At 43.4% G+C, this 27,941-nt stretch overlaps 5 protein-coding genes and 1 long non-coding RNA gene across 7 annotated transcripts; 5 read left to right on the top strand and 1 right to left on the bottom strand.

Moving 5' to 3' along the window:
* Positions 1-38: 38 nt before the first annotated feature.
* On the top strand, positions 39-1,834 carry LOC127004647 (putative transferase CAF17 homolog, mitochondrial). Its single transcript, XM_050872697.1, has 2 exons — positions 39-158; positions 302-1,834. Exon 2 carries the CDS (start codon positions 343-345, stop codon positions 1,396-1,398), a length of 1,056 nt encoding a protein of 351 aa, XP_050728654.1. The 5' UTR covers positions 39-158; positions 302-342; the 3' UTR covers positions 1,399-1,834.
* On the top strand, positions 84-1,834 carry LOC127004649 (uncharacterized). Its single transcript, XR_007757904.1, has 2 exons — positions 84-183; positions 1,788-1,834. It is a non-coding gene; the product is annotated as an uncharacterized LOC127004649 (long non-coding RNA).
* A 106-nt stretch (positions 1,835-1,940) lies between these two features.
* On the top strand, positions 1,941-2,303 carry LOC127004711 (cysteine-rich DPF motif domain-containing protein 1-like). Its single transcript, XM_050872803.1, has one exon. The coding sequence runs from the start codon at positions 1,941-1,943 to the stop codon at positions 2,301-2,303; it is 363 nt and encodes a 120-aa protein (XP_050728760.1).
* Positions 2,304-4,060: 1,757 nt separating this feature from the next.
* On the bottom strand, positions 4,061-10,646 carry LOC127004645 (nucleolar protein 56-like). Its single transcript, XM_050872695.1, has 8 exons — positions 10,461-10,646; positions 8,993-9,197; positions 7,976-8,127; positions 7,427-7,635; positions 6,650-7,239; positions 5,944-6,129; positions 5,607-5,728; positions 4,061-5,367 (listed from the first exon to the last, which is right to left on the bottom strand). The coding sequence occupies exons 2-8, from the start codon at positions 9,195-9,197 to the stop codon at positions 4,999-5,001; spliced, it is 1,833 nt and encodes a 610-aa protein (XP_050728652.1). The 5' UTR covers positions 10,461-10,646; the 3' UTR covers positions 4,061-4,998.
* Positions 10,647-11,425: 779 nt separating this feature from the next.
* On the top strand, positions 11,426-15,524 carry LOC127004648 (polycomb group RING finger protein 3-like). Of its 2 annotated transcripts, none has more exons than XM_050872699.1 (6): positions 11,426-12,071; positions 12,655-12,800; positions 13,087-13,239; positions 13,531-13,670; positions 14,045-14,188; positions 14,372-15,524. In XM_050872699.1, exons 2-6 carry the CDS (start codon positions 12,695-12,697, stop codon positions 14,495-14,497), a joined length of 669 nt encoding a protein of 222 aa, XP_050728656.1. In that variant the 5' UTR covers positions 11,426-12,071; positions 12,655-12,694; the 3' UTR covers positions 14,498-15,524. The 2 variants fall into 2 exon arrangements, with proteins under 2 accessions (XP_050728656.1, XP_050728655.1); XM_050872698.1 differs by having other exon boundaries at positions 11,433-12,071; positions 12,687-12,800.
* A 125-nt stretch (positions 15,525-15,649) lies between these two features.
* Positions 15,650-25,329, top strand: LOC127004646 (serine protease 30-like). Its single transcript, XM_050872696.1, has 10 exons — positions 15,650-16,340; positions 16,899-16,923; positions 17,153-17,277; positions 17,894-18,000; positions 20,624-20,763; positions 22,599-22,740; positions 22,968-23,209; positions 23,500-23,612; positions 24,020-24,173; positions 24,991-25,329. The coding sequence occupies exons 1-10, from the start codon at positions 16,278-16,280 to the stop codon at positions 25,050-25,052; spliced, it is 1,173 nt and encodes a 390-aa protein (XP_050728653.1). The 5' UTR covers positions 15,650-16,277; the 3' UTR covers positions 25,053-25,329.
* The last annotated feature ends 2,612 nt before the right edge of the window (positions 25,330-27,941 follow it).

The raw sequence follows: 27,941 nt of genomic DNA, 5'->3' as shown, positions 1-27,941 counted from the left end.
ATATCAATGAGCTCATAGGATACCCCAATGAGCTTTTATTTTGGTTCATTGGGGTGAAAAAAAAAGACGGGTGTGGGTTGTGGCGCGCGTCAGGGCGGTCAGCTGATGCACCACAACAACACAACACGGCTGATCGCCAGGCACTGCCACGTTCGTAGGTGAGCTGAATAATTCTAATAACTGGTAATTCATGAGTTTGTTACAGCGCACACACCTTCACGAGAGGAAGTTGTTAAGTCCATGCCAGGTTCCTCCTTACTGGGTGTTAGTCTAGGGTGGAATAAATCGTATGTTCTTGCAGGTGAGTGTCTGGAGTTCAGGCCCCAGGACACCGGCAGCACCATGTTCCCGGCACTGCGGCACCACGGGGCGGGGCTGCTGAGGTTGTGGAAGGTCAGGCCATTGCAGACAGCACCCCTCACTAGGCGACTGCTGCACGCTGAGCGGCAGCAACACCGCGGCCTCATCAAGGTGGAGGGCACAGAGGCAGCAGACTTCCTGCAGGGGCTTGTGACCAATGACATGGGCCACCTGGAGGGACAGGCAGCAGGCATGTACTGTCTCCTGCTCAACAGACAGGGGAGGGTCCTGCATGACACTATAATGTACCGGCGTGGCCCTGGCACCTTCCTGCTGGAGTGTGATGCTGTGCGGGCCAGCCAGCTGGAGCGCCACCTCAGGATGCACCGCGTTCGTCGCCGCTTGGCAGTGGATGACATCACTAAGGACCTCAGCGTTTGGTGTGTGTTTGATCCTGAACCTGACCTCACCCAGCTGCTCCCGGTTGATCCTGAGTCCCTCTATATGAACCCCCATGTGGAGGCTGGGACGGCACTGCCCCTGGAGGGGAATCCCGGGGATGTGTTGGTGATACAGGACCCCAGGATGCGGCAACTGGGCCATCGCCTGGTGGTGCCAGCAGCCACAGCATCACTCAGGAGACTGATGCCAATGGTGGAGGAGGAGAAGGGGGAAGGCTTCAGGGTCCTGCGCTACATGCTGGGGGTGGGAGAGGGGTCTGAAGAGCTTCCCCCCACAAAGTGTCTGCCTCTGGAAGCAAACTGTGACTACCTACATGGCATCAGCTTCCACAAGGGCTGCTATGTGGGCCAGGAGCTCACCGCAAGAACTTTCCACACAGGGGTTGTGAGGAAGCGCCTCCTGCCTCTCATATTTTCTGAGGATGCATCAGCAGTTTCTCCTGATGCCACTGTGGTGAATGAGCAGGGGAAGGCCGTGGGCAAAGTACGGGCCTGCTTAGGTCACTATGGCTTGGGTCTTCTTAGGGTGGAGGAGTGTCTCTCGGCCAAAAGTTTAACTGTGGAAGATCACAAAGTGCAGACTTTCCGACCTCCTTGGTGGCCTCTCCAGGCATCTAAAACCAAACTGAACCAATAAAGCTTAATGCATACTCTGTAAAAGACAGATCTCATCCACACCCAATGATGAAGTCACTCAGATTTAGTTGTGTGGGGTTTCTGCACTGGTGCCTTGGTTGCAGTGTGAAGTCTGGTGTTTTAGATGGTCATGGCCAGCTGCAAAAAATGACTGAAATCTTGGTGAATGGGTGATATGGACAAGGTTGTTAAGGATATTGTATTAATAGTGTTTTAATGTAAAGAAAGTTCATATTTCCAGCTGAGGTCATTACCAACAATGAGTTTAAACTTGTCTACCATGTATTGAGCAATACACTTAACCAGGAATGTTTTGGGGACTTGCAACTTGACCATACTAGTTGCAACTTCAGACTTTAATTGAAGTACTGTATTTTCTTTACTTGACAGGTGATGTAAGGTATATCTGTTGATTGAAAATAAAGATGTCGGAGGTGTCCAGTTACTGTCAGTGAGAGCCAAATCATGCTCTGCAAAAACTCATTCAAAATCATTTTGCCTAATAATCACTGAAAACTAGTTGGCATAGATCATACAAGCATTATGTCGGACGAGTGTGACGTCAACACCAAAGAAGAGAAGGGAGGGACATTCCTGTGTGAGAGCTGCGGCCTTCGCGAGACCTACCACTACTACGGGCGGAGGCCTCCCTTCCATCGTGGGGTCACATTCCTGGAAGACTGTTACCTGATGCGTGACCCGTTCCAGAGCCAGCCCACAGGATCTTTCTTGCTCCTAGGGTCGTCATGCACTGCTTGTGGTAGAGTGGTGTGTCAGGCAGCCTCATGCAGCCTCTTCTACACTACCAGGTTTTGTGGGGCTTGTGCTGAAGACAATCTGAAGGAGTTTCCTACCGAAATGCAGCAGCGCATCACTAAAAAGCGAACTCAACAGAAGACAATGTAATTTTTTTTCCCACATTTCCTGACCTCCATAAAACTTTCTATGTATTGTTTGTTTCATGTTGAACCTAGAAGTGGGGGATACAGTGAAATGAAGAATATTTAAAATTCACTAACATGTCTTCTGCCAGCAACTTGATTCCATATCCTAGTCCTAACCAATGTTGGATTTTCTACAAATGACCTAGGTGAGTTCAGACACATGCAAAACCAAGAAAAACAATCATAAAACAACTCACCAAAGTTGGGAATGTAGAAAAATTGACCACCAAGTCGAGTCTGGGTTATGAAGTGTTCTGATCAAATCCCCAAGGCTTATTTGACTTTACACCTCATAAATATCTTCGTTTGAAGATGTTTTCCTAGGACAGACAAAAGGAATAGGTGTGAGACGACATGATAACAGAACGTGTGGGCATTGTTCATGGCCACAATGATGTGTGGGGCTACTATAGGACACATGAGAGGCATATGTCATGTGAACTCGTGTCTATGCACTATAAAATAACATTTTCACACATGAGTTTTGAATATTAAAGACAGGGGATATATATCACTAACACAGCCACAAGTGTTGGAATATATATAAACAGGCATCTGTCACAACTAACACTAATGTTGCACTATTTAGTCACTCAACAGTTGAGAGCCCTGCCATATTCAAAACTGGATTCCCATCAATTTGTTTTTAGATTTTTTCTCCCACTGATAATGAGTGATCAAATTTTGTTCCTTTATCTGATAGAGGAACTAAATTGGATGCATCACCCCTGAAGACTTGTCATGACCGTCCCAGGGAGTTCCTGGAGGGAATGATATTAAATATAAGTAAATAATGACTTGGCAAACATTAGATACTTTCATCACAAAACTCTTGTTCCTTACACTGGTAAGGAAATGGCAGGCAATACAATGAATAATTATGAAAGAATGTAATTTGCAGAGGAAAAGCATTTTTGAGAAAACAACTTTTAATAGTCGGCTAAGTTGGGACAAACTTGACAAGCTGAGGAAGGAGGAAGGGCTGCAGTTTGCATTTTGGCTAAAGGCTTCTTCGGGGGAAGTGAGGTGGCTCGTGTCATCTTGCCATATAAGAGTCCACGAGACACCACACTCATTGCTCAGAGGTCAGGTCAATACCCATTATAAAGCCTTGAGCAAAACTATTCAGGAATACATTCACCTCAAGACAGCCATGTAACCTTCCTCCTCCTTCCTCAGTAGGCTTAAAATAATATAGCACAACTTGTACATTTAATTCAAAATAAATGCTAGAAAATTATCAACTATACTATATTTTAAATAAACTTTTAAAACTTAGTAGTACCTAGACATGTAAAAACATATTGGTACAAATGATCTCACAAAAAGTAGCTTTCAATACAGCCTTGCACAAAGTAACAGTGGAGTGGGAGAGCATGTGAACCGGAAGGCATTCACCATCACCATCCACTTAGTCTTCACAGGACAAAAGCCATTCCCAACAATGTCATCATTCTATCTGATGCTTGTGTACTCCACCCTGCTCCAGTGAAGGTTCTAATTTCACCTCTCCAGTCAGATGTCTACCCTGACTAATAGCTCGCATTTGTAATGGCAATGTTATCTTATGACTTGAAAAAAATTGGGGACCAGGGCCACCACTCAACTGCTGACCACTTCTCTTCCTGTAAGATTTATAGTTATTTGTCCAGCACCCTGCTCAGCCAACCTATCTGGCTAAAACATTAATAAGAGTGACTGATGTAAAGGACACCAGCATTCATATTTTTGTGATTTGTATCACCTCACCTTTTATTCATTAAATACAATGACAATTTTTTTCCTTCAGTCCCTATAACATTGATTGACAGTCAAATGCCAATTCCTACACCACAGCTTTTTAACAACTAATAAGCTGATGGACCAATGGTCACCAATATCAGTTTTTTATGTCTATGAAAGTCCCCTTGGCCTCATCCACTCAGGATCGTCTATTATAGAAACAACCTGATAAGTAGAATTGACCTTTGGGTACTGTGCCACATGCCCGTATAGCCAGAGTTGGTGTTCACAGACTATGCAGGTAATAGGCCTCAATTCAGTATCAGAATAATCACTGGTTTGAGTCATTCAAGCAATATCTCATGATTCTGAGTTGGCACTTGTTACCACCACATAGTCCTCTTCAATAACTTATCCCAGCACACAAATTCATTACTGATGTGCATATATTCCACATCCATGTCTGATGCATAGGAGAGAAATGGGGAAGATAATTCCATTTCTTGTATTATTCTTTACCCAACTCCTCATACACACACCATTCAAGTATTGACCCCAAACCCTGGTGCTAAGCATGACAGTACACTGACACTGATAACCCCACACCCAATCAGAGGTTAGTCAGTGGCTTGGAAGCCATAAAGGGGTGCAATTTGAAGTTTCTGGTCTTGAACTGTAAAAATATTATTACCCTTCAAATGTTCCCACCATTATCACATTTAAGAAGGCAATCACATTCACAATAAGGGTGGAGTGATATATTCAATAAGCTACCTTTTCATCCCTGGAATTAATCTCTGAATATACATAACTTATGGTGATTAAACAGAAATAGTAAAAATTTAGAGATCTTATGTAAATCTGACCATACATCATCAAGACAAATGTTATAGAAAACATGAATTTGTTAACAGTTATTATGAAAGTATCTTTTATCAGTTTCCTTCCAATGACTGCTTCTTTTTCTTCTTTTTAGGTAATACTGTTTCTGCATTTGTGTCAACTGCTTGTTCTGCTACCTGCTTCTTTTTCTTTTTCTTAGTCTTGGGTGTTTCTTCTGCTGCTGCTGCTGTTACTTCTGCTGCCTCACCATTTAAAGACATCTTTTTCTTCTTCTTTGGTGACGCCTCAGCGGTGACATCCATGACACTCTCCTCTGCCTGGATTGCTTTCTTTTTCTTCTTTTTCTTGGTTGGTTCCACTGCCGCAGCTGTGTCATCCCCATTCAGGTCTACAGCGCCTGCCTCCTCAACCTGCTGCTGCTGCTTCTTCTTTTTCTTCTTTTTTACAGAACCATCAGCATTCTAAAAAAGAAAAAAAGAAAAAAATATCACCATGTGCAGTTTTGACAAGCTTACAAGCCTGAAACAACTTAGAATTAAAATATGCACTACATTTATAAGTCAAACAAAGAACCACATGTTTTCCTCATTTATTGATTTGTAAAAAAAATTCTGCTTAGGTATTTATTTTTCATGTCTACCAAGAAAGAGTATACATAAAACTGAGTTTTCAAAGTGACCTTACGGTGAGAACTACCTACCTCAACAGGTTCTTCATTAACTGCAGCAGGTTCTTCGTTAGGCTCTGCTGCTGCAGCCTCTGCTTGAGCTTTCTTTTCCTTCTTTTTCTTCTTTTTGGGAGTCTCTGCTGCTTCATCACTGCCTGTGAGAACATAAAAGACTGTGTAAAGCATAATTAATAATTTTCTTATCATGATAATAAAATAATACTTGACTTCCAAGAACTCCTTTCAGAAAATAACTGAGGCAACAGATAACAAATGGAATACAAAATGGAAGTCAATAACAATGATGACTAAGTCAAGAACTGCAGGACTAATAATAAAAATCATAATGGTATACTTTGTGTGTATGTACCATTGACAGTCTCATCCAGCTTCCTCTTCTTGCTCTTCTTCTCCATCTTGACCTGAGCATTGTGTTCCTCCAGAGCCTCCTTCATCACCTCAGCGTTCTTGCGCGGCACATCACCGGTTTCATAGAACTTGAGCCTCTCCTCCACCTGGTCCTTCAGCCTCTCCCCAAACACTGTTGACAGGCTCTCTGGGGGCCAAAGATGTGGTGCCAGATTGTAAAGAAAGATGTGACAACCCACTAATCACTGCACCTCATCTTCGGATTCATATTTCTAAATCGACGGGTAAATGGTTAACAAACAGGGTAGTTGGTGAATGAAAAAAAAAAATATATATATATATATATATATATATATATATAAATATATATATATATATATATATATATATATATATAATGAAGTTAATGTAAATAAAACTTCATACGGAGATTAGATATATTTATGGCTAGGAAGGGCAGGGCTGATGGTTCCTGGAGCTGCTATGTAAAGACTAACTGGTCTACTTATATCCCACTGCAATTTGCATATCTAAACTAGTTTGTGAATGATATTGAAGATGGTCAATGGTAGGGAATTAAAATGGTCAGTGAGGCTAAAAACTTTGCACAAGAATGAGTAGCTAACATTTAAACCTTATATCTGGATTGATCTAAGAGGTATGTTAACTATTTTGACAAAGTGCAGAACTGAGCAGCTAAAACTCACCTGAAAAGCAGTCAATACGCGAGGCCATGGAGCACTTGTTGGCCAGGTAGCGGGAGATACGGCCCTTGTTGGCAGTACCTGCCCGGCCAATAAAAGTAGAGTGGTAGATAAGGCCGTACTTTGGGGTGTTGGAGCGTGTCTTTATGGCACGGAACAAAGCCTTCTCTGCCCCAAGGATCTGTACAGTGGAAGCCGGGTACTTGGCCAGGTTGGTAAGGGAGCCAGCATGGGAGATTAGTCTAGCCCCAACCACCTCACCAATCAGCACTGCAAGGTTGGGCGCCACAGAGTCCATCTTCTTCTTGAGGTATTGTGCCAGCTGCTTACGGTATTCAGATAGACTGGAGACACGTTTAGCAAACCTCTCAATGTTCATGAGGTCGATGGTGGAAATGTCCATGCCCATTGACATCCTGGCGGCATCGAGGATGGCCTGCGCCACTGCCGAGTCCATGGTGATCTCCTCCAGCGGGGCCAGGGACTCCTCACTAAGGGTCTTGCGGTCCTTAATGAAGTGAGCGCACCGACTGTACTGGTAGTTGTCTGTAACCACCTTTGCCAGCTCTGGAAAGTGGTATGAGTACCACTCCCTGGGAAGGAAAAGGAAGGTTTGTTTCTATATCAATGGTGTATTGAGGAATCTTTCTAGCTATCTTTGACACCTTGTTCCCTCATGAAGCATAACTGAGGCGTCCGCAACATTTCCTACCACAACAGTTTTCCCCCTCAGTATATGAGATGATAACCAGTGATAACCCACACAAAAATCATACATACTTAATTCTCATGGCAAAGGTGTTGATATCCTTGTCCAGCTGGTCGATGAGGGCAATGCTTTGGATGATCATATTGTCAACACGGTTAATGTTGAACTTCACTTTGCCGCGTGAGTAAGAGTGGCCTAGACCCAGCTCTGTCTGCTTCATGGAGGCCAGACTTAGCCCCTTCACAAAGTGGGACAGGTGTGTACGGATGCCTCGCAAAACCTGGCAAAATCAGAAAAGAAAAAGTATTACTCAGTGTTTAATGGCGGATTACATAATTCTACAACAGTAACCAACACACACCACCCAATCAAGCAATGAATACATACATTGCAATACCCTCCTCAAGAGCTCAAATTGAGGGGTGATGCAGGATTGTCACATCCCCCTTTTGGAAAAAAATCATTATCCAAAGCATTCCCTTATAAAACTATCATCCCTCCTTAGTATCTTGACATTTCCCTCTATTATATTCTCATGAATAAAAAAAAGAAGTGATAAACAGTATGTTTACAGCATCCTTTTATCCCTTGAATTTTTTAAAAACCACCACTGCCCCCACCTCAGGTACCACTCCAACATGGGTCACTCCAATGGTGAGTGCCTCATTGATGGCAGCGCCCAGCTTGGGGTCAGTCACACCGAGTTGCGCCTTGCCTTTCTTCTTGGGCAAGTTGGTCTCCAGAAAGGCCTTCAGCTCCTCTGTCAGCAACCCTGTGTGGATGACAGACACTCATAAACTGATATATATATATTTATATACGGAACTACACTGAAATACATGTCACAATTATGAAATCATCATGTAAGCTCATGAGATGCATCCTAATAATGCTCGTGGGGGATTCCATCAATTTGTTTATCTATGAATGTTGAATAAAAATGTGGGGGATTGAATGTTAATTTTTTATTATATATACACCATTATTAATATCATTAAAAATATTAAGAGCTCCTCTGATGAATTAAAGAATATACATCCAAATTAGTATACCTATAGGGTTATACCAAACTAATGATATTTTTTCAAAAGTTTTAGTTATTACATCTATTCTTTCATTTAAACTATCTAAATACAAAACTACAACAAAATGCTCTATAATATATATATATATATATATATATATATATATATATATATATATATATATATATATATATATATATATATATATATATATATATATATATATATATATATATATATATATATATATATATATATATATATATATATATATATATATATATATATATATATATATATATATATATATATATATATATATATATATATATATATATATATATATATATATAACTACATCCATATATTAAAATAAAAAATAAAACCAAATATGAACATAAACCTTCATAAGTGGTGGTCATAAATGACATTTCCACACCACGGAGGACAATCCTGCAGCCAAGAATGTCTAACACTTCAGAAACAAAACTGGACAATCTGATTATCTTTGTAGGTGTATCATGTTACAGAATTTTGTTATCATTTATCATATTTTTTTCTTACTACCCTAGGTCTATCACATTTTTTTCTGAAGAATGAAATACTACTCACCCTCTGACACAGCATTCATGTTTTCGAGTGCCTGGGCAGCTGAGGTGAAGGCCCTGAAGCCCGCCAGCTTCACCACCTGTTGGAACTTTGCTGCCTGACATACCGCCTCTTCCACCTGAGGCAGGAAGGCCCCCACCTCCTCAAACTGCTGCACGCTGAACAGCCCATACCCCGACGCATGCTCAAACAACACAAAAAGCTGCATCTGAAAGGAGAAAAAAATAAAATAGCATAGTTTTGTTGGTCTACCCTGTCACCTATGACACTAAAGAATTGAGGCAGTTAATGATTCTCTGGGAGACTCAGGATGTTTCAGATGCCCACACCTCTCCAAAGGTTTATTGTAAGCCTGTTTCAACTGGTGGCACCACATCTGCACCATCCCAACACCAGCTTCTACTTCTTACTCTGATTTCAGGATATTTACTGTACAGTGCTCAGTGAATAAGATTGATGTCAAGTTTTTTGCCAAGCAGCTCACCAAATAGGTTTCTTACCTAGATTTCTTACCTGGCCATATAGTCATTTAACAAGCATATGGGTGAAATCAGAAAAAAATTGATGATCTATCCCTGCTTTATTGATTAACCCCTAAAGGGCCGGAGGCGGCTATAGCCGCTTTTCCAGAAGGGGGGGGGGGGTTATATTAGCTTTTTTTTTTATTTTTAAATTTATTTATTTTTTTTTTTTTTTTCGAACTATTTAAAACTGCCAGACATATGAGAACTATGCTCCTTTGCCTCACTGTATTCACTAGGTAAGCAAAACCCTACAGTGGCTAGTAACCTATCCCCATGTGATGACAAGGCCAAGACCGCGCACTGCTCGGTGAATGGTCACTCCGCTTCATGAACCAGGGGCCGGATTCATCAAGCCACTACAAGGCCAGTCGTTGGTAAGTCGTTTAGTAAATCTGTCCTCTACGAATGATCCTTGAGTTTAGGCTGCCCCGATGACAATGAAGTACTGCCTGGTCGACACTTCTTTAATTGGCATTGGAGGCACCTTAAGATCAAGCGCGTTCCTAGATGATGGAGTTACTAAAAGACTTATCAACAACAGGGTCTCGTAAGTGGTTTGATGAATCCGCGCCCAGTGCTTTGTGTAGGCCATTCGGCCTCTTGCAATCTCCCTATGTTCTTATTAGGCGTGGTGTGAGGGCCACGCCTCACCCCCGTCCTTCGTTAGACTGGCCCTGGCAGGTCCGCATGGTCTACTGCCCGAACCTTCGTCAGGCTGGTCCTCATGGTCCGTGGCCGCCTCGGCCCCCGACCCCTTCGTCAGGCTGGTCCTCATGGTCCGTGGCCCGCCTCGGCCCCCGCCCCTTCGTCAGGGTCTGTCGCCGCCACCTGCCTCGCTCCCGTCCCTTCGTCAGGCAGGCCCTGGCAGGTCCTCATGGTCTGCCGCTGCGGGCCGAGGCCCCCGCCCTCCGCCCCTCCCCGCCTTAACACATCGGGCCATAACTCACCTTCGTCGCCCCGGCGCCCCACGCACTGGGGCAGGTCAAGGGTCAGGGGTCACGTCTCGGCTCCCAACACTGTACACAAAGCGGCAGGGTTTAGCGTGCGTCGCCAGCCTCCGCGAGCACCATGTGGCTGCCGTAAACACCGCCAGGAGAGCCGTGCGGTGGTTGGCCGACCACGGGGCGCCGGCCAATCACAGGACGGCTTGCAGGTCGTGTTGGTGGGTCACTGTACACCATAAGAGTTTAGATAAGCGCAACAAACAGAAAATTATAATGCAATAGCGTATCACAGTGAGGAAAGTTACGTACTATTGAAAAGGAAAATGTGTGAATAAGAAGAAGAGAGGACCGAAAGGAGGACCTAAGATGCCATACAAAGCGTTACGATCAAAAGAAGAAGAAGCAATACTGTTCATATTATGTAGGCATCTTTCCACACTTTACATGCATGTTTATTTCAAGAAGCTATTCATTTGATACAATATAACTGCCAGGGACACAAGTAGTACGGTAACCTCGCCCCAAATGCCGATACTTACTTACTTACTTAGGTATACTTAGGTGAGTGCTGGACGCAGGCCCAAGGGCCTCTATCAGATCTTCAGTAACAGCTCAAAAAAAACTATGGTATGGACATCTGTGGCGAAACAGACAACTTTGCTTCATAGTTAAAAAACACTTCTTGATGCTGCCAGTGGCGGTCAAGTCTCTTTTCAAATGTATAAATACTTGGGGCCTCTACTACAGAGGAGGGAAGACTATTCCATACATTTACGGTGAGCGATTTATTATTTCCACGTGTACGATCATATAGCATGGACGCATAATGAATGAATATATATAAACAGAATTACTGGAAAAAAGGTAGGGATAAACGTAATATGATAATAAAATCGGAGAAACTTACCTCTGATCATGTCTGGCAAGTGGAAGTAATAAATAGATCCAAAAGATGAGTCCCAGGAACGTAATTATGCTTGTAAGTCATATGAAAACATCAATAATTAGCAGAATTAGTAACAAGTATAGCTGTATATCGTTTTGGGTGTGAGTGCGACGGCTTTAGGTCAGAAATCGTCCAATACAATGTGGCGAGTACGACAATGTGGCGCTGAGAGCAACATTACCAGATTGTTGTACTCAGCCTCCTATATTTACCAACTTCCAACACAAAAAACTGTCTCCTGGGCCACAATAACTAAATTAATTTATATTTATCATTAAAATAGTTAATTCCTGATGTTTTATGGCAATAGTTAGGCGTCAAAAAACGGTAAATATGCTGAATACGATCATTTGAGGGTGTTTGTTGACAGCCGCGCCGAGCACCACCACCACCACTACCGCTGCCACGGACCATCACCACCACCTCCACAGAGCACCACCACCACAGTATTATAGCGAGGAAAGATAATCTAACGCCATTAAAGAGCAAAGTGTGTGAATAAGCAGAAGAGCGGATCAAGAGGAGGAGGACCCACTAAGCGATAGAGGTCAAACGAAGACTGGCACAGGGGACACCCAGGGTAACCACCTCTGACCCCCTCGCTGCCCCTGGACCTGACGGGGGAGTAAGCAAGGAGCGCAGGATTGACGGGAACTTTAAAGGATAAGGTAGGAACCCTGAAAATATAGACGCGTTGAGGTCTTGGGGAAGAACTCCTGTGGGCTAGTTTCACAGCTTTCATCAATGCTTACCTTAGTGATGGTAAAGAGGCTAGGGAGCTAAATAACTCATATGGGTGCCTCTTCTCAGTGAATTTGTCTCCAGTTTGTCATACCTATTTTTTAAAGTGTTCACGCTGGGGCTCTCTACAACACTGGAGGGGAGATTGTTCCATTTGGTCACTACTCTGGCATCGAAAGAGTTCCTCCTCTTTGTTGTTTGGTACCTCTTCTTAGCGAACTTGAAGTGGTGACCCCTTGTTGGTCTTCACTAGTCTCTGGGCGAGTCATTCAGCAACACCGACTGACTCAGCTCAACTAATATATACGTATTGAATTTTCATATAACTGCTCATAGCTCACATCTCGGCCCATTACACGTGGCTTGGTTGGTGTGGCAGCATCAGTTCAACGTAGGTTGACAAAACATGTACTTGATCTCTCAGAGCTTTCATATCTAGGTTTTCATAGTTGAATTTGACACATGGTTTTAATGAGTAAAACACTAAGTCAATTGGTTTCTCTGTTGAAGGTGTATTTTCCTGCACCTTTATTACTTGACAGTGTCCAGGATGGAGCGAAGGATCAAGCTGAGGACACTGAACGAACACATTGTCTGCGCCATCTGCTCGGGGTACCTTGTGGATGCCACCACTGTCACCGAGTGTCTGCACACATGTAAGTAGCTGTTGTCACACCCACAAGTTGTAACGCATGAATAATAATGATAATGATTTAGTTCTTGTTACTTTCCTTCATACGTTATGTTTGGATGTTGAAAATTTGTAACAATCATATTCCATTCTTTGTATGAAAAGTCTTCACATAATGATGAATAGGAGAGGTGGGGGGGGGAATTATGATAGTTGAACTTTGATATTCCTTTCTCTCCTTCAGTCAGCAAGTCATGGTCAGATGATGATGGTGGTGATAATATATTTCCTATGTTTGTCTCGTTCCTCAGTCTGCAAGTCATGCCTGGTGAAGCACCTGGAGGAGCGCAACACTTGTCCCACCTGCGATATCGTCATCCACCAGTCACATCCACTCAACTACATTGCCTTTGACCGCACCATGCAAGACATTGTTTGTAAACTGGTGCCGCTGCTGCAGGAGGGTGAGTCAGTAGTGCTACAGTAGTGGGGCTTGTTAGAATAGTGGTGGCATACTACTATCTTGAAGTAAAGGAGACATACTAAGGGCTAAACAGACCTAGAAAGAATCTGCAAAACTTTGCTTCCCAGATGAATATATACTGATGCCAAAAAAGCAGAATTAAACTTACCTCTGTACTCTTGAAAATATGACATCATCAAAGAATAAGAGAAAGGATAAAAGTTCCTATTATTATTGATAATAATAGCAACAACAACAACAAGTAATGCATCACCCAATCTCTCACCCCTAGATGAGCTAAAGCGTGAAAGGGAGTTTTACCGAGCACGAGGGGAAGTGTGCCCCAAGGACCTGCCCCAGGCCAACGAGGAAGATCCACAGCAGGATGACAAGGCCGTCAACGACACAGACTATCACAGACTGGATGAACAGGTACCATTATCTCTATATTGCTCCACCTTCTTACTGATACTTCTCATGTTCTGGACATACTTTTGTTCTTGTTTTGTCTCTTCCACATCCTGTTATAGCTTACTCTTTATCTTCCTTCATTCTTGTTTAACCTTACCAATCCTACTCTTTTTCTTTTTTATCTTTGTCCTTTCTCATTCACATTTTACATCTCTTTCTGTCTTTCTTCACCTCACTCCTCTCGTACTTAAAATGCCCTTTCTTTTACATACCTGTCTTCTTTCATTCCGTTTCCTCATCTCACTGAAACACCTATCTATCAATTTTTTCCATCTCTCACTTTACACACCCTCTCGTGCATTCTTTTTATCATCCTTTTCTCCCTCTCCTCTCAGGTCAACATCTGCCTGGAGTGCAAGTATCCCACTCTGGCGCCCCTCAAGAGAAGGTTTATCCGCTGCTCTGCCCAGGCCACCATCACCCACCTCAAGAAGTTCCTCGCCCTCAAAGTACTCGAGGGGCCCCAAAAGTACAGAGAGGTAAGGGCTACTTCAGTTGACCTTAAGAATAAGTACTGGGAATACAAACAATTTCTTTTCCTCTCTTTTTTTTGTTTCCTTTTATCCCCCCTCCTCTTCTGTACTCTCCTCATATTCCCCATCATGCCCTCTCCCTTTCTCTCTTCATATTCCCCTTCATGCCATCTCCCTTTCTCTCCACAGATCGATATAATGTGCAACGACGAGATGCTTGGGAAGGATCACACCTTAAAGTTTGTGCAGGTGACCAGATGGAGATTTCGCAGCCCCCCACTCAAGCTGTCCTACCGCCCTCGGATAGACATATGAATTACTCTTCTCATCTCTCTCTTACACACACACACACACACACACACACACACACACAGCTATGCTATATCCACACAATGAAATGATATGGAGGTTGATCATGGGATATTCTGACTTCCCACTTAGAGCTGTTGGTTAGTGTTGTGACTTACAGCCCTTTGTCTTAGCCACTCATTTTCAAACCAGTCTGTCTATTTATATATACCTCTTGACAGCCATTGCCCTCCAGAAACTCCCCTCGATACTCTAGTTCTCCATGTTCATACCCTTCCTTTTTGCAAGATTTGTACACCTGTCGCCTTCAAGTATCCCTCAGTCCTGTTGTACACTGGCCCTCCTCTTTGACTTTCATAAACCCTCATCACAAAATCAACATTCTGCATCCTCGTAACATCTCTTAAACTACATATTTTAATGAAACTGCTTTACCCATTCCACCACTCCACGCTCTACATTTCTTGCTCTCACATCCATGTCACATCTCCAGCACACTTCATCACTCATCCCATCCCATCTTGTTATAGCACTTAAAGGTGCAAGCCTGCATGTAAAGAGAGCCTCTTGTGTGTTAGGGGTGGGCTGTCAAACAAGAACCAGTACACTCTTGTCACTTCTCATGTTCAAGTGAAGTGTCAGTATACAATAGGGAGCATAATCATTATCATTATATATATGTGAGTGTGTACCTGTGTGTGTATGGAAGGTGATTTTATACATGAGTAATTTAAAAAAACTGACAAATATATTTTTGTGTATAATTATAAACATTTCTGTGAAGTATGTTTGAGGACAAGCCTTGTATGGTTCCCCTGCTGCCTCAAACCACTCACTGATGCAGTAGCCTACTAATGCTGGTAATGTTAAAGTTGACAGTCATCAGACATACTAGAGTTAAGGATGATCAGGGAAGGATGAGTGTGTTCAAAACATGGAGCAAGTAGGTTCATGCAACATTATTATAATTGTCTCTCAGCTGACTTATTCATGCTCTTTTTCACACAATGCAATAAAAGTTATTTAGATTTTATGTACTAATTTAATTTCTTACCTTTGTTACGTGACAGAAGGGAGAGGACTGGAAATGTATGAAGCTCAAAGGAGGTGTTCAAGTAGAGTAAGTTCTCAAATGTGTAATACTTAATCATGGACAACGCTTGACTGCTCCAGCAAGTCACACAAACAATACTTACAGTTTCATTCCATTGTTCCTCTTGGCTCTACTATGACACACTCATTATATCTTTATGCCCATGGGGAAAAAAGGAAATTATAGTTTTTATCATATACATAATTATTGACTGAAAATTGCCCCCCAGGATAATGGTGCAGACCCCTACTTGCTATCATAACCTAAGGAAAAAATTACAAAATCTAGCAAGAGGGTATTGACAATGCCATCTCCATTACAGATGCAACCCATATTGTCACACTTACTGAATTTGTAGGGAAACCAAAATACTACTTGTCATCTATAATGGGTAAAAATTGCCTCCATCGCATAACCACTTGGTAATCAATATTGCCACACTGAAACCCTGAGTGGCAAGGAAAAGGAAAGTGTGTCAAGGGGTTATGACTGTCATAGGGGTGGAGGCTGGGCCATAGGGGCTGCATGGAGAGGAGAGGAAGGGGGAGGGGGTACCTGCCTCCCTCCCTCATTACCACCACCATTATGATAGTTTGGAAGAGGGGATAGCAGTTGTCTCTCTCCATCAGTGTTATTATCACACCATCACTGTGTGTCCCGGTCCTGCTGCTGCCACCACCACAGCTCTTCGAGATGTGGCTCAAGAGTGCTCTGGCTGTGGCACTGCTGGCCACGGCAACAAAGTTATTGGTCACAGTAAGTACAAGACATTAAGAAAAAGCTGAATAATATGATAGAGACTGCAGAATGCATTAACTGAAAGTACCATTTGATTTTTTCTGCTGTCCCAACTTTACTAATACATACCAATCCTAAATTTATATATATCGCATGTAAAGTCAGTGAATATTGAAAAGAACAGTACATACTTTTAAGGAATTTAACAGATCCATGGAGATTATTAGTAGATTTTAGTATAAACGCAAAATTGTTCACCGAGTCTGCGTCTCCGTAGTGCAGTGGTAAGCGTGCCTAACTACGAATCTACGGGCTAGTTCGAAACCCGGCCTGGACAGTCGGCGTGCAGCCTACCCAGCTGTCCATCATTCCTTTCTGGATGGTCGATTAATAGGTACCTGGTGAAGGTAATCTGGGGTAACCCGGATGTTGCACTGGTCCTGTGTCCCGGGGTTTTCACCCACCTACTACAGGCTCAAGGGACAATGTGACGGCGATGAGCCACGCGCGGCTAACCGCCTACACTCCCACCTTTACCTTTACTAGGATACTAATGACTTTTTCCTCTTTCCACAGGCTTTTCACCATGACGCAGATAACAGTAAGTACAGAGAATGAGTCTGAATAACATTAGACACAACCATGGCGCAGCAGCATTACCCAAAACTAGAAATTTTCCTTAAATGATACGTGACTACCTGTGAGTTTCCATAATCTACCAATCTGCCTATCAGTCACTCTTCATTTAGTGTACCGATGCACTATTTCCTGAAGTCCCCTGAACAGAACACAAGGTAATCAGGACAAATAAATTAACGCCATATTTTCAGAGGAGCTGCGGTGTGGCCGAGGGTGGCGGTGGGTGGAGGTGGCCGGGGGGGACACCATCACCCTGACCTCCCCCAACTACCCCGCGGCCTATGACTATTACCGCACCTGTGGCTGGAATTTCTTGGTAAGTTCGGGTACGGATTCAGGAGACTAGAGGAAAGGAGTCGAGGATGAAAGGACTTGAGAAAAGGATGTGTGAGTGAACTCCAACATTAGAGAGAGCAATTAGAAGAGATATGACGTACGTATTTCATAGAAGGAAATCAAAAGAAGTAAGATGAATAGAAAAATAAGAAGAGTACAGTATATTAAAGAACCTACCCCCTCCCTTGAATAAGCTGTAAGGACTAAGGAGAGAAGACAAATGAAAAAAAGGAGGGGGAGAAGGGAAGAATAAAAAAAAAAAAGTAGGAAAAAGAGAGTAACAGATCGAATGGACGAGACTCCTTGGACAGAATCAATGAGAGAAGGGAGGAAGGGAGGGAGAAAGGAAGAATCAGAAAAAAAGTTAAAAGAAATGAGGAAAAGGGAAGGACAGAATCTAGGAAACAAGGCAGAAAGGGAAGGAGAATGAATGAAACAAAAAGGGAGTGAGGGAGGGAGAGGGAGAAGGAAAGAACCAGAAAGAGTGAAAAGTGAGAGAAAGCGAGGGACAGAATCAGTAAAGGCAGACAGTAGTATTATAGGTAAACGACCAGTCTCACCTCGATCACCTCACCTCACCTCACGACCTTCCGCAGCCAACGAGCAGAAACGTGATCCTAAAGCTGAGGTGCGACAGCTTCCACCTACAGGAGTCCAACAAGCACGGCATTTGCCCAGACTTCCTCCGGGTACAGCGGAAGAAGTAAGTGGTCCAGGGCCCTAATTCTTGAACATTTCTGCACCTAACCACACATTTAACAAGGCTTTAGTAGGAGTTGTGGGATATTTCCATGGGTAGTTATATGGCCCTAGTGGTACGTAGTATGACCCTTCTTCTGTACCGTGGAGGTGAAAAAAGACTCGTTACAACCCGATTAATCTGTAATGTGTATATTATAATGTACATGTGATCTCCTTTTCGACCTCTGGAAATAATTGATGCGAGAGGAGGAAGCGTCTGGGAATACCGACTCTCTGGGTTCATATTGGGTTGTAACGAGTCTTTTTTCACCTCCACGGTACAGAAGAAGGGTCACACTACCATATAACTACCCACGGAAATGCCCACAACTCCTACTGAAGCCTTGTTAAATGTGTTCTCGGTCGCTTTCGGCTTTCACAACGAGTATTTCTGAAGGCCATATAGGAGAGTAGTCGGGTCCTCATGAGTAGTTTTAGCATTTATGGTGTAGTAGCCTTGTCAAAGTATCCCTTGGCTCTTAAAAATATTCATGGAAATCCGCACAACCTCTACGAAAGCCTTATCAAATCGAGGGTGCGTAAGCCTCGATCGAAATGGTTGAGTATATGAGTTTAAGGCTACTGATAACACGACTTGATACTGTAAAAGTCCATCAAGACTCAAATTAGGCCTTTTTTACCTCCTGATAACAGTCCAAACCACTGATAGTGTCCTAATACCCATAGAGTAATATTTGATTATAAATTCCGGCTTTCAAGAATCGGACTAATGAGATTTACGGATCACTGGAATTCAGATTAAATTACTATTACTGCATTAGCAACTCGTTTTCATTTTTCCCATCACGTTATATTCACTACGTAACTTTTCCAGCATATCTTCAATATAACTGCCCTATTCAGTATCACAGTTACAAAATCATATCCCACTTCTTTTTCTTGACAGCTTTCACCCACGTTCATATGGAGCAGCTTTTCCTTTCTTTCTTTTTTTTTTAGGTTATGGCTCGAACATTCTTGAACATCTCGGCACCTCAGTTCGCCTGTTTGAAAAGCCTCTCGTATAGAAGTTCCTGGGATTTTCATTGACTGTTTATTTATTTATTTATTTTTATTTTTTTTACGTCTACGCCTATAGGGCCGGTTGGCTTGCTTGAGGGGCCTGGATGGTGTTCGGCCCCAGCCCGTCATGGCGCAGGCAAGTGTTTATAGTGGCGCCATCTTCTCTTATGCGATGCTAGTGTTAATTTGATCCGACCTAAGCATCTTGAACGGGAAAACTGCACATGAAAACCCGGTTAATCTTCTCTGTGGCCTTGGAAAATAGTCTGAATGGGAGCCCGATACGTGTACGAATATGAATTAACCCCAAAAGATCAGTCGGGTTCTAATGAGTGGTATTTTAGGTTCATGGTAGGTACAGAAAAATGGTCAAACTACCACCAGGGTCATTAACCTACCTATGGAAATGCCCCAAACTCCTATGAAAGTCTTATCACGTCTAGGAGCTTGGGCGCCAAAACATTTTTAGAATATGACCTAAGACCGGCCGGATGCCCTTCCTGACGTCACGCGAACCCTTGCTGACGTTTGAACCGCCTCGCCCTGCTCCGACCACTTTCTTATGTCTTGACACGCTCTCGGGTGATTCATTTCCTTTGTGACGCTCTACCCCACTACGTCACCGCGCCTTACACATGGGGCATGACGTCAAAATAGACATATTCCTAAACATTACGGCGCCCCCCCTCCTCACCCCGCACACACATTTGACTATAGGCTTTCGTGGTTGTGGTGGGTATCTCCAGGGGTAGTTTTATGACCCTGGTGATAGTCTCACAAAGCCTAATGTGAAAAAAAGCACTGACGAGAACGTATTTTATCTCCTTTCCGGTCTTTGGAGAGAGCAAGGTGATGTAGAAAGCGGAAGCGTCCAAGAATACTGATCCATGTCCCACGATGTATATGCTTTTAATAACATCTATGGTACAAAAGACCTATTGACTATCACTACTACATCATCACATTCTCTATACAGTCTCGCTAATGACAACACGTATCTCCCCTACAGTACCATAAACCTAATGATGATCGCAGTGCAAAACTTAGGATCACCTCAGCTTCTTGTTGACGGGGTTTGGTTCAATGGAATATAGCTACTCCTTAGGGACTAGAGAATGCTTGCTGCAGTTATCCTTCGTGGCAATTCACTCATTATGGAGGAGCTCAGTGCGTGCGTGCCAAGGTCAACACGATCGAGTCTAGATTAATCCAATCAACACTTGCTCTGGGAAAGCCTTAGGGCGGCATTATCAGACGCTTCCGCCTCCTACATCAACTATTTTCAAAGGCCAAAAGGGAGATTAATCGGGTTCTAATTAGTGTTCTTTAAGTTCATGGTAGAGAAGAAGGGTTAAACTACCACCATGGTCATAGAACTACCCTTGGAAATGCCCACAACTCCTACGAAAGCCTTGTCAACATGTATATACTTGGACGCCGATTTTTTTAGAATGTGACCCTCAACTCCGATCCCACCACCATCTCTCTCTCTCTCTCTCTCTCTCTCTCTCTCTCTCTCTCCACTTCCTCCCTCACCCCATCTCCTCCTCCCTCCCTCCCAGGCACTGTGGTACCAGCAAGCCTGTGATCACCGCCACCAACATCACCAAGCTGGGGATCTCCTTCCACAGCAACGGCAGACTCAACTACCCAGGATTCCGCTGCACCCTGACAGCCACCAACCCTAACATCCAGCGCTGCGGTGAGATGAAATAATAATAATAATAATAATAATAATAATAATAATAATAATAATCACATTTTTTTAACGTCCACGGATGCAGCTCAAGGGCAAAAAAACAAAAAACAGAGAGAAAACGGCTCGCTACCTACATAGCTTGAAAGACCTATCAGTAAAACATTGCAATAATCAACGGGAGAGGAAGCCATTGAGGGAACCAACAACATCAGGGGACACCGCATATCTGTAAACCGCTTCACTGAGCAAAAATTTCTTATGTGCATGAGGATAAGAGTCTAGAGATTGGGTCGGTATTATAAGACACTTTCGGTTCTCACATCAGCTATTTCTAAAGGTCAAAGAGGGGGTCAGTCGGGTTCTAATGAGTGTTTCTTCAGGTTCATTGTACAAAAGAAGGGTCAAACTACCACCAGAGCCATAAAACTACTCCTGGAAATGCCCACAACTCCTACGAAAGCCTTGTCAAATATGTGTACTTGGGCGACGGAATGTTTAGAAATACGGCCCCAAAAAGTGTGCACTCGTTTCAATGGATGCAACTGTCACTCGCCCACACAGATGAAGAGGGTATTTCTGCATCGCTCCTCTTTCTGTTTCCTCGGATGATGATTTCAGTTTTGTCATCATTCAATTTTAACGTTCTTATGTGCAGATAATCCAGACTATCTAAAGTTCGTGTGCACTCATTTTGGACAGAATTTATTGGGTGCAGTCGTCACTCACCCACACAGATGAAGAGGGTATTTCTGCATCGCCACCCCTTCTGTTCCCTCGGATGATGATTTCAGTTTTGTCATCATCTAATTTTAGCTTTCTTTTCGTCATCTAGATCTTTTATCCAGCATCAGTTACTTATTTTCCTTTTTATACTGGCAACGTGTGTAATTTGTGTGGATTTGGACGTCCTCAGCAGAAAAAAATGAGTTTATGAGCGTGGAGCAGATAAGATTAACTGCTGATAAAAGCTGCAAAGAGTATCAGTCTTAAAGCTGGGATCTACCCGGCAGATGATATGACTTTAAGGAGCATTAAAGCTGTTACATACGAACAGGAAGGAGGTCAGAGATACAGGAGACAGGCCGGCGTCCTTATTTATTCTGGCTCGAAACACAACAACAGGCGCCAAAAAACAGACAAAAGAGACGCAGCAAGCGTATTCTATCCTTTCAACAGGGGAATACCCAACAAAAGCATGACCAACTCTGTCAAAGGCTGCAGAGAGAACAAATAAGACTTAATGAGGGCATTCTGTTACCGTGTTCTCGACTAAATCCTTGTGCATCTTTGACAATGCTGTTTCAATTGAATGATGCTGTCTAGAGGCAGACTGAATAATAGGAACCATTTTAATCTATTCAAGTAACGGCAGCAGTTGATGAAGTATGCCGAGCTCTAAAACTTTTGGTAAAAAAAGTTAAATTGGAGACCGGAGAGTAGTTTGACATTTTCGATATCAAGTCCATGTTCTTGAGAAGGGGCTGAATCAAGGCCCGCAGATTGTGAGGAAAGTCCTCTGAGAAACATCTTTTAACTGTTTTAGTGATACACTCATAGTTGTAGACACTGAATAGTTTAGAAACATTTATGGAGTGTAATGGGCAGAGAGTTTGATTAGTTTTTCATGTATAACGAAACGATGTCCACGTCTACTGAACGGTTGATGAGGGGTATTATTAATTTTCAAGTGTGTTGCGGTTGGAGTACCACTGAAAATTCTCCACTGGAATAAGCTTTATTCAGCTGATATCTCGTGTGAATTTCATTGCTTGCAAAAAATGCAACAAAGTTTTAGTTGCTGTATTATTTATTAACAGTTTTTTTTTCCTTTGGAGTAGTGTGTGGTGACACTGACGGCAGGGAGGCAGCCGAGGCCCCCTGGGTATCATCGCTGGTGTTTGGCGACGACTCGCAGCCGTACTGCAGCGCCTCCGTGGTGAGGGAGCGCTGGGTGCTCACCTCGGCCACCTGTGCCGCACGGTGAGGCGGCCAGGCCTGCTCCACTCGCAGGATTTATTTTCTTTCGCAGGATAAAAAAGGGATAGTGTAGGAATTTTGATGACTGGAAATAATAATAGGTGTCATTTTCTTCTGTACTATCACCATCTCTTTAGGCAATCATTATTTTTCTTTATATTTTTCTTCTATATGCAGGGATCAGCTTACTAAATATTTTCTTCCATTCTCTCCTTCTCTGTGGCTCACAGAATCAAGTACAACAAGCACAACTACGCGGTCATCGTTGGGGCAGGCCAAGGCGGGGCCGGCAAGCGTCTGCCCATCCGCCGGGTCTTCCTCCATCCTGCCTCTCTGTTTGGTCTGCCGCGGTCAGATGCCAACCTGGCCCTCATCCACCTCAAGGAGCCTGTGGACTTCAGAGGCGGGGTGGCCCGGCCTGTGTGCCTGCCCCTCAGCCCCGCCCACCACCGCCCTGCATTGGGATTTGAAGGTAGTGGTGCTACCAGTGGGTTTAGGGGCTGAGGATTCTTCCCTTTCCTCCTCGCTTTAATTTTTGTGTGATTATTGCAGCTCCAGTTATTAGGTATAGACATATTAGCATCATTACATTTTACGAGATCGAACTTGGGTCCAAGGATTCGTTGATATGCATGCTAACCACTACACCCCGCATCTTCTATCCTCAGCACAATATTATGCCACGGTATCGAAGATCTTACTCCTTCCTTCACTCGCTCCTTTCATGCCTTTGTCGGTCCTCCTCCATCCATATACTTCCAGCGTGGCAGGGCTGGCGGGGCAGTGAAGTGGAGAAGCAGGAGTGCCTGTCAGAGGGCCATCGTGGGGACGCCTGGCTCTGTGGCCGACCTGCTGACCTGTGCCGCGCTGACGAGGTATGTTTTGCCCTCCTGGTGTAAGGGTGAGCATGATTTGCTATGACAGTAAAGTTAATGAGTCTGCATTATGAGCTGGATCACAAATATTGCAATCCGTGCAGTCCTCAACTTAGGAAATGTTAGTCTAAGAGGCATGTTACGGGATATAATCAAGTCTAACTGTTCAAATCACGACTGTTGTTACTTCTGGTGATACATAACAACAATGATCTGGCCTTCCAAGCGGGGAAAGGCGACTGCCGTGCGAGTATTGTACAATCGCCCTCCGTTGTGGATCACAGACTTGTTGATTACTTTTTATTCACTTTACTGTTCTGGGTATTCAACTTATTTTTTTATGCCATATCAAACGCATGACAAAGGGTAGGTTAAAAATGATGTCTATACATTATCCTCTATCTCAGGGTGACTTGGGCAGCCCCCTGGTATCAAGGAGCCAAGGTGAGGGCGGAGCGGTACAGGTGGGCGTGGCGGTGGTAGGCGACGGCTGTATAGGGGACCAACACACTCTACGCAACTTAGGCCCACACTCACCTGCCGTGTACATTAGTGTGATACGTGAGTAGTGTTGGTGTTAGTGTTAGTGTGTGTGTGTTAGTGTGTGTGTGTGTGTGTGCGTGTGTGTAACATGCACCCCTATCAATTTCCTTTTTATTAAACAAACTAACCTTAGAAATGACGTCTATGATACTGAGTTAGTTAACCAGGTGAGTTATAGCTATAACTCTGTACGCACTCCAATTTAAAGCTATAACCTGAAATATGTATAAAAAAAAAGAAGAGAGTGGCTGATATATAATCTTTCATTTGTGATCACTAATACAATCTATGGGATATATTCCATAATTTATCTAGCTTATTAAAATTTACCCATTACGTATATTAAGTATTCATGCGACATGGGTCCTAGGAATACAAGTCAACGCATTTCACTGTGCAGCACAAGACTCAAAGGGACACAGCTACTACGATGCATGTGGAGGGTTAGAGATCTTTTCCATGCATTTCTCACCACAGGCCTTTTTACTTATCACCCTGAGGCCGGATTCATCAAACCACTTACGAGACCTGTTGTTGGTAAGTCTTCTGGTAACTCCATCATCTAGGAACGCTCTTGATCTTAAGGCGAACCAATGGCAATGAAAGAAGTGTCGACCAGGTCAGTACTTTATTCACTGTCATCGGAGCAGCCCAAACACAAAAATCACTCGTAGAGGACAAATTTACTTAAAGACTTATACCAACGACCGGTCTTGTAGTGGCTTGATGAATCCGGCCCCAGCTGGCTTGGTGGGAATGGGACCGCCATATAGTATTGATAATGATGGTGATAACATGGAATGGTTCTGACGAATTTACCATTTTCCTCCTCCAGGACACCTGCCATGGATTAACCAGGTGCTGGGAAGAGACAACACCTGCCCCTACCATGACTGAATCAGAAGACGGTCTATGGTTTTATAAGTTGGTCATGGTTTGCTTTATGCATTTACTTGTTAGGTCACGTATGCCAAAGGTACATATTAGTTTAAGTAGTAAAGAGTAATGATATACGCAATACAAAGAATACATGAATAACAAAACAAGGAGGGAATTTCATATTACTTCATATATCAATACTTAATGCATTACATCAGTTATTACCATCTACCAGTGTCTGTTTGAACATTGATGCTGACTTGTAACAATCTTGTGAATAAAGACGTTGTGCATTTCTTGTACTTTAAAATCCTGTGGAAAAGTTTTGTTGACGGAGTAGCTACAGTAACCTCGTAAGGCCCCGAAATTCATCTCATTCACGCGCCGCCTTGGTAATGTGGTTAGCGCGCCTATACAAATATAGCTATACGCATCTGCAGGCCTGGGTTTGAATCCCGGAAGGACACGCCCACAGAGTTCATGGTTTGAGCAAGTCGATAGATCCTACCAGGAAGTACTTAGGATGAGAAGTGGACCTGCATGGAGACTTGCCCGGAGGGACCCCCGGGCTTGGCGTTGTAGATGGGCCAAGCGACGCGCTCCCTGGCGTATGCACCCATTAACTGATGAGTAATTGATAAATGGGTACCTGCGAAAACCTTGGGAAGGTAAAATGTAGCAACCTGGTGTCACACTGACTCTGTGTCCCGGGGTAATGGGTTCTTATCCACCACAGGCTTAAGGACCAATGCGACGGAGACGAACACCGCGACCACGCGCAGTCGTAGCGTATATCCCCAACTTTATCTAACTCATAATTTATAACCGGTAATAACACCACTGAAATAACTTAAACAACCCCCCCCATGATGGCTTACATGAGAGACTGAGAAATTAACACGGTAGGAGTACCTGCTGGTGGGAAGTTACTGTTTCTTGTGAGTCGCGTCGCATGTTATTCATGTGTTCTGAGATGGCATTTGGGGGCCTCGTACATGTAGCAGCAGTCACTCCTACCTGCCTGCCTGCAGGCGCTAGATGCAGCAGCTAAATAATAATAATAATAATAATAATAATAATAATAATAATAATAATAATAATAATAATAATAATAATAATAAAAATAAAAATAAAATTAAAAATAAATAAATAAATAATTAATTAAAATAAATCATAAAAATAGACATAAATAAATAAATCCAGGAAGTTCGGTGACAAACCAGCGCTACAATCCCCAGAGAGCATCCGGTTTCGACAGATGCTTTGGTTCCTGCATGGGATTGGTAGGGAGAAACCTCCACCTCATGTGACATTTTTTTAATTTTTTTTTTTACATCTTCGCCTGTGGCGCCAATAGGCTTGTTTTGGAGGGGCCTGATGGTATGGCCCAGCCCAGTGTTTATAGTGGCGCCATCTTGCATTGGGTCATGCTGCCCTCCCGGAGCTCATCTTTAATCCAAGAATCTAGAGTCCGGGTTGATAGGTGGTCTTCTGGACGGCATGTGGGTAGTTTTCAGCCACTCGGCGGCGGCTGAAAAATCCCAGCTTGCTGGCACCGGTCGGTGATTGAACTCGCGTCGTCCCGAACGCGGCGCCGTCACGCTATCCACTCAGCCACCGCCTCTGCTTTCTACCTCATCCACCGAGTCAGACATTAAAACACTTCTTCATGGCAAGCAGCACCAACTGTCTCACTGATCTGTATGCTTTTCACTTTTCCTTCTTTTATTTATTTATTATTATTATTTTTTATTTTTATTTTGGGGTTCTTGTTTCTCACACCATGTCCGCGGCCTGCTCCCGAAAGTCTCATTTGGCCCTCGCTTCGAAAAGGTTGCCTGCCCCTGATCCATTGCACCACGCCTTCTTCACATTTCGATCAACTTTGTCTTATTTACATTACTGCCTTAAAGGCTCGTCAGGTCACAGTCCACTTAGATTTCCTCGGTGTGAAATGATCATAGTATCTCATTTTTAGTTCAGCTGTGAGATCATTAGTATTACTAATCAAAGCTGTTGCAAAGACCTGTTTACAGGTGAGGTATTCCTGTGCAGGAAAACAGTTCACAGCAAGATTCACTGCCCTAAAGGTGTTAGTTGGGAATACTATGAAAACGTAAATGCTGTTTCGTGGCAGATAAACATGCATGTAAGGAAATTTAAGTAAATTGGTACGTGATGTAATAAGCATGTGAAATCTCGAAGTTGGTTTCTGTTTCTATACAAGTATAGCTACACATCCGTGGGCCTGGGTTTGAATCCCGGAGGGACCGTCGGCGCATGGCCCACCAAGTTGTCCATCCTCCTATTCTGGATGGTCGATAAGTGGGAGAGCAAGGGGACACCCACAGAGTTCATGGATTGAGCACGTCGGTAGATCCTATATCAGGGAGTACATAGGATTAGAATGGGGCCTGCATGGAGACTTGCCTGGAGGAACCCCTGGGCTTGGCGCTGTAGGGTGGGCCAGGTGACCCGCTCCCCGGCATTGATCGATGTTTTTTTTTTTTTTGTACCTTTTCCCCTTTGGTGGATGGGAACGATGTAAAATGAAGTGTGGGAAGGAGAGGAATAAAACCTCCACGTGTCTGCTCCAAGCAATTGAAGTAATGGACCTTCCCAAGCACACCCAGAACCAGAATACTTTACTTACAATGACTGGGGAAGAGCGCCCACACCCAGAATGGAAAATGGCATGCAAATCGATCAGGTCTTCAGCCATTGGTGTAAGGATACATGCAGTGTTGTTTTGGTGCCGGACACAGGCTTCCAGCGTCCTATAAAGATTGATTGATTGACTGATAGTTTATTGTTGCAAGTAAAACAACAAAGGAGAAGGGAGGAGCATGCCATCCATAAGGTATGAACGCATTTTCATACAATAATTCTGTTGTTTATTCAATGTTT

Source organism: Eriocheir sinensis, chromosome 28 (assembly GCF_024679095.1).
Source record: "Eriocheir sinensis breed Jianghai 21 chromosome 28, ASM2467909v1, whole genome shotgun sequence".
NCBI classification, from domain to species: Eukaryota; Metazoa; Arthropoda; class Malacostraca; order Decapoda; family Varunidae; genus Eriocheir; species Eriocheir sinensis.
The sequence above is the reverse complement of the archived record's forward strand: the minus strand, read 5'-3'. Positions and strand labels throughout refer to the sequence as shown.

Coding starts and splice junctions, on each gene's coding strand:
- LOC127004647 (XM_050872697.1), top strand. CDS start 343: ATGTTCCCGGCACTGCGGCACCACGGGGCGGGGCTGCTGAGGTTGTGG.
- LOC127004711 (XM_050872803.1), top strand. CDS start 1,941: ATGTCGGACGAGTGTGACGTCAACACCAAAGAAGAGAAGGGAGGGACA.
- LOC127004645 (XM_050872695.1), bottom strand. CDS start 9,197: ATGCAGCTTTTTGTGTTGTTTGAGCATGCGTCGGGGTATGGGCTGTTC. Junction 7,636..7,975: donor ATGTTGGAGTGGTACCTGAG/GTGGGGGCAGTG, acceptor TGATTTTGCCAG/GTTTTGCGAGGCATCCGTAC. Junction 6,130..6,649: donor GCGTATTGACTGCTTTTCAG/GTGAGTTTTAGC, acceptor TTTGGCCCCCAG/AGAGCCTGTCAACAGTGTTT.
- LOC127004648 (XM_050872699.1), top strand. CDS start 12,695: ATGGAGCGAAGGATCAAGCTGAGGACACTGAACGAACACATTGTCTGC. Junction 12,801..13,086: donor CACCGAGTGTCTGCACACAT/GTAAGTAGCTGT, acceptor CTCGTTCCTCAG/TCTGCAAGTCATGCCTGGTG. Junction 13,671..14,044: donor ATCACAGACTGGATGAACAG/GTACCATTATCT, acceptor CTCTCCTCTCAG/GTCAACATCTGCCTGGAGTG.
- LOC127004646 (XM_050872696.1), top strand. CDS start 16,278: ATGTGGCTCAAGAGTGCTCTGGCTGTGGCACTGCTGGCCACGGCAACA. Junction 17,278..17,893: donor CCTGTGGCTGGAATTTCTTG/GTAAGTTCGGGT, acceptor GACCTTCCGCAG/CCAACGAGCAGAAACGTGAT. Junction 22,741..22,967: donor TCGGCCACCTGTGCCGCACG/GTGAGGCGGCCA, acceptor TGTGGCTCACAG/AATCAAGTACAACAAGCACA.